The following is a 4,858-nucleotide window of genomic DNA, read 5'->3' as shown; positions in this document are numbered from 1 at the left end:
CGATTTGAACCTAGGGTCCAAGCATAGATGGTGCATTGTTATCGACGGTGGGATCCTTGTCATGTCTAAATGGGACCAAGCAAAATAATCTATGTTATCAATAAGGAATTGAATAAGTTTTTTCCTGAGTTCGGGGGTCAATCCTGTTCCCAGGTATACCTTCCTCTCGGGCAGATCTTCGATTAATATAATTGCTCCAGTTCTTCGATCGTCGATTTGGTGGCGTCAGAGTTGTCGGGGACGATAAAGTTTGAGGGTTCAGAAAATCTTCCTCGTCATCTTCTATTTCCTGTTTTACCGATTTGGCCGAGATCGATATCTGTGACTGCTATTTGGCCACTCGTCTATCTTTTATGCTTGACCTTTTCGAGGCTGATAACGTTGATATCGGTGTTACCTCATCGACCACAAATATTTCCTTCACAGCATGCTGCTCCCCGTATATTATTTTCACGCCGTCCGACGTAGGAAATTTTATTACTTGGTGGAGAGTCGAAGGCATTGCCCTCATATTATGGATCCAAGGCTTTCCGAGTAGGGCGTTGTACCTCATGTCGCCTTCGATTATGTGGAACTTGGTATTTTGGATGGTTCCAGCCACATTCACGGGTAGGATAATTTCCCCTTTAGTCGTTTCACTGGCCATATTAAATCTGTTTAAGACCCGAGCTGCGGGCACAACTCGATTCTGCAAACCGAGCTACTCCACCACCCAAGATCGGATGATATTCGCAGAGATACCTGGATCCACTAAAACACGCTTCACTTGAACTTTATTTAATAGGATAGAAATTACCAGAACGTCGTTGTGAGGCTGGGAAATGCTTTCCGCTTCTTCAATTTCGAATGATAAAGTGCTCTCGGGTACATAACTTCGAGTTCGTTTTTCCCCTGTGACTGATACCTTGTTGCGTTTGAGTACGGGTTCCTGTGGAGTGTCGACCCCGACGATGATCATATGAATGACATGCTGAGGTTCCTCTTGTTTATCTTTTTTGTTGGCGTCCCTTTCTTTGAAGTGATCTTTGGCTCGGTTACTGAAGAATTCTCGAAAGTAGCCCTCATTGAATAGACGGGCTACCTCCTCTCTTAATTGTCTGCAATCCTCGGTCTCATGGCCAGGCGTACCAAGATACTTGCACATCGAATTTGGGTTCTTTTGGGAAGGGTCAGTTTGCATGGGTCTGGGCCACCTAGTATCTTTGATTCTTCCGATCGCCAATACAATGCTCGATGCATCGACACTGAAATTGTACTCTGATAGTCGAGGTGCCTCTACAGGATCAGCATATTTGTCAAAGCCACTCTTGCTCATAAGCCCTTGAGAATTTTGTCCTTGATCACTCCTTCGATTGTTCCGGGCGATATTGCGTATCGAACCATTGTTCGTTCGATCTTCCACGTATGGTTGATATCGGTCTCTATTCGACCTCTGTTCTCTGTCGATGTCCCTCTGGTTTTTAATAGCCGATCTGTTCTAATGCATGGATCCGGAAGGAGATCCTAATTGGTCGTCTTCGACCCTGATTTTTGACTGGTATCGATTGTGTATATCTGCACAAGTTATTGCTGGATACTCGATCAAATTTTGCTTCAGCTGATGTGACGCTATTGAACTTTGCTCGTTCAACCCTCGGGTGAAAGCTTGGACGGCCTAGTCGTCTATGACCGGTGGTAATTCCATACATTCCATTTGAAATCGGGACACGAAATCCCTCAACATTTCATTATCCCTTTGTTTTACTTTGAAAAGGTCTGATTTCCTTGTTGCAACCTTTATGGCACCGGCGTGTGCCCTTACAAACGAATCTGCTAACATGGCAAATGAATCGATGGAATTTGGTGGCAGGTTGTGATACCAAATCATCGCTCCCTTCGAGAGGGTCTCTCAGAATGTTTTCAATGACACAGACTCGATTTCATAATCTTCCAAATTGTTACACTTGATTGCACACGTATAAGAGATGACGTGTTCGTTAGGATCGGTCGTACCGTTATATTTAGCGATTTCAGGCATACGAAATATTTTGGGGATTGGTTTTGGGGCTACACTCGAAGGAAAAGGCTTTTGTACGAATTTCTTGGAATCCAACCCTTTTATCGTGGGCGGAGTTCCTGGGATTTGATTGACCCTGGAATTATATGTTTCTACTTTCTTATCGTTGGCCTCGATTCGCTATGTGAGCTCCTCGAGTAATTTAGTAATTTTGGGGGTAGTTCCCGATTCTGGTTTGTTTGACCTCACTACGGCTGGCTCCGTTCAGTGGGCAATTTCTCGAGGTAAACTGGGCTCTGGTCTGCTTGGTAGTTGGGTTTGGCTCTGCAACTGAGCTATCGCTACCTGCTGGGCTTGCAATATTTCAAAAATCATACGCAAGCTGACTCCGTTTTCTTCCACGTTATGGGAGTCTCGAGCTGCAGATCGAGTACCGCCATGAATGCTATTTTCTGTCTCGGAACATTGGTTTGCCTCAAAGGCCACATGTGAGTTGACATCTAGCGGTACTTCGGCTCGAGCTTCAGTTACTTCGACTCGAGCTTCAATGACATCGATAAGTGGCCTTCCGGCCCTGGGCATCTAAGTTATTGGTTTCGTCTTGAAGGCCGGCTTCGTTGTCGATGGGTAAAGTCATTAATCGAGGGTTTGCCATTGCTAGTTCGAGTCAGAGGCACTCTCAAAAGATGAGCGTAAAATGGTGTGTGTTGCAGATTTGTATCAAACAAACACTGTTATACTTAGCCCCACGGTGAGCGCCAAACTGTTTACCCAAAAAATTGGATAGAGTTAAATTTGTGTATGGTTCTAAGGATACGTAATATAACTTGGTACAATTTATAGAGTGAACTAGAAATATATATGTTCTTGACAAATGAAATGAAATATAAGGCAGAGAAAAAGGAAATATTGATGAACAAGGCAAAGTAAATGAACCAAAAAGTGTTAATTTCTCCAAAGTAATTTTTTTTACAATGTGTACCCCTATGCTTACAAGGATTCCCCTCTTTATAGTATAGGGATCCTAATTTATCTATAATAAAAAATATATAGTGGAGAACCCATGATGACTTGTCTTTTCCTCGATTCCCGCCAAGATTCTCTTCCCTCGTGCGGTTGCAACGGTTCTTGTCTGTGAGCTCGATACTGGCTTGAACTCGGTATTGGATCGAGCCCTCGGCCTTGGTTCGAGCTCGATTCTGACTTGGAGTCCCGATATCCGTGGTGAGTGTTGGTCGGTCTATGCATCTTCGATAATCTTCGCTTTGCCTTGTAGTTTTATTTGGATATGAGCTCGATAATAATATCGAGCTTGTCATTGATCGATCTTAGAGCTTGAAGCTTGACGCCCTTACTCCGGACCTCGACCTGTCGTTATGCTGATACCCTTTGATCGTAGTATTACCATTTCGATCAGTCCGTACGACCGACTTAATCGATTTTGACCGTACACAGATTTATATTTTGCCAATTGATTTCAATTTTTACTTTTTGGGGAAAATTGATTAGGATATAATGATGTTGATTGCTTGATTAATGATCAATGTAGCAGACATGGTATTATAGCTAAGCAGTCAATTTTTAAGAGCCATAATAACGAACTTTATATACTACCTCCTAGATTTAATTGAGACACAGCACATAGTGAATACTGTGGATGTTAATCAATTTATAGATTAGCAACAAAGAGAGAAATCAACTACCATAAATAAGTGTACTTTAGTTCAAATTTATCCGCGATTAGTTAATAGAAAATATGGAGGAAAACTCACTCCGGAAAATATGAAGGAAACTATATTAATTGGACCATGGATGTATATAATTGAACTAGAAAAAGTAGGAATTTGAATTATTCTGTGCGTATTCTTTGGAATGAGAATTTGTTGTTGATCTTGATAATTAAGCATGTCCAGAAAAGTATTTTGAGAGCTTTGCTTCTTAACTAATGCCAATAAATTTGGAAAGATTTATAGTTTTAACCGTAGATAGATTTTGGTACTTCATTTTTTCTCTAGGAGGCGAGGATAGGTAGAATAGCAAATTAACTGTATTATGTTGTTTGGTTAATTAGTGAACAATGTTGCCTGCATTTACAATGACAAAAGTATCTTTATCATGAAGAAAATTAAAATTTAGTTGTTAGCACTCACATCATGCTTTTCCTAGTAGGCTTATTAATGCACAATTAAGGAATTGGTCCACCAGTATGGTTTTTGGTTTACAAATGGACCATTAATCAAATAAAACAACAACAACAAATTATATGAGAAAATCAAATTGTCCCAACTGTTTAAGTTTTGTTAGAATATGAGACAGTTAATTCTCTTCTTCTTCTTTTTCGGTAGATGAGATAATTCATATAAATCAAGAAGTTCGAATTTTCAATGTCACAAATTAAGAAAATATTTTTTCCCTTAGCGACATGATTTTATATCCTTACAAAAGTCTATGAGCTATTTTAAGAAACAAATTCAAAAGTCTTCTTTATTACTTAAAGTCCTCGCCCAATTAAATACTATCACATAAAATGAGTGGGAGAATATATTTTGTTGGAAATTAAACCAAGATTAATTAGTATTCCTAAGTTATCTAGGATTTAGTATTTATTAGTTTGCTTAATTTATGTCTAGTTAGGTTTTATTTACCAAATTCATATTAATTCTGTTACGACCCAATTTTTCTTCCGTGTGACGTCGTGACGGTACCTAGTCTATACAATTAGGTAAGCCTAATATTTTGCGGGATAATGAAATAAAAATATAAATTTAACCAACTATTCAAAAATACACAACAAATCCCAAAACCCGAAATATCGTGAATCACAAACTACAGAAGGAAAATCTAGTGTCTCTATACATCAGA

The 4,858-nt window shown here is 39.7% G+C and overlaps 1 protein-coding gene across 1 annotated transcript; it reads right to left on the bottom strand.

Moving 5' to 3' along the window:
• Window positions 1-700: 700 nt before the first annotated feature.
• On the bottom strand, window positions 701-1,315 carry LOC138897739 (uncharacterized). The gene has a single exon (XM_070183750.1). The coding sequence runs from the start codon at window positions 1,313-1,315 to the stop codon at window positions 701-703; it is 615 nt and encodes a 204-aa protein (XP_070039851.1).
• Between the last annotated feature and the right edge of the window lie 3,543 nt (window positions 1,316-4,858).

Source organism: Nicotiana tomentosiformis, chromosome 8 (assembly GCF_000390325.3).
Source record: "Nicotiana tomentosiformis chromosome 8, ASM39032v3, whole genome shotgun sequence".
Taxonomy (NCBI): domain Eukaryota; kingdom Viridiplantae; phylum Streptophyta; class Magnoliopsida; order Solanales; family Solanaceae; genus Nicotiana; species Nicotiana tomentosiformis.
Note: the sequence above shows the minus strand (reverse complement) of the source record. Positions and strands in the feature narration are given on the sequence as shown.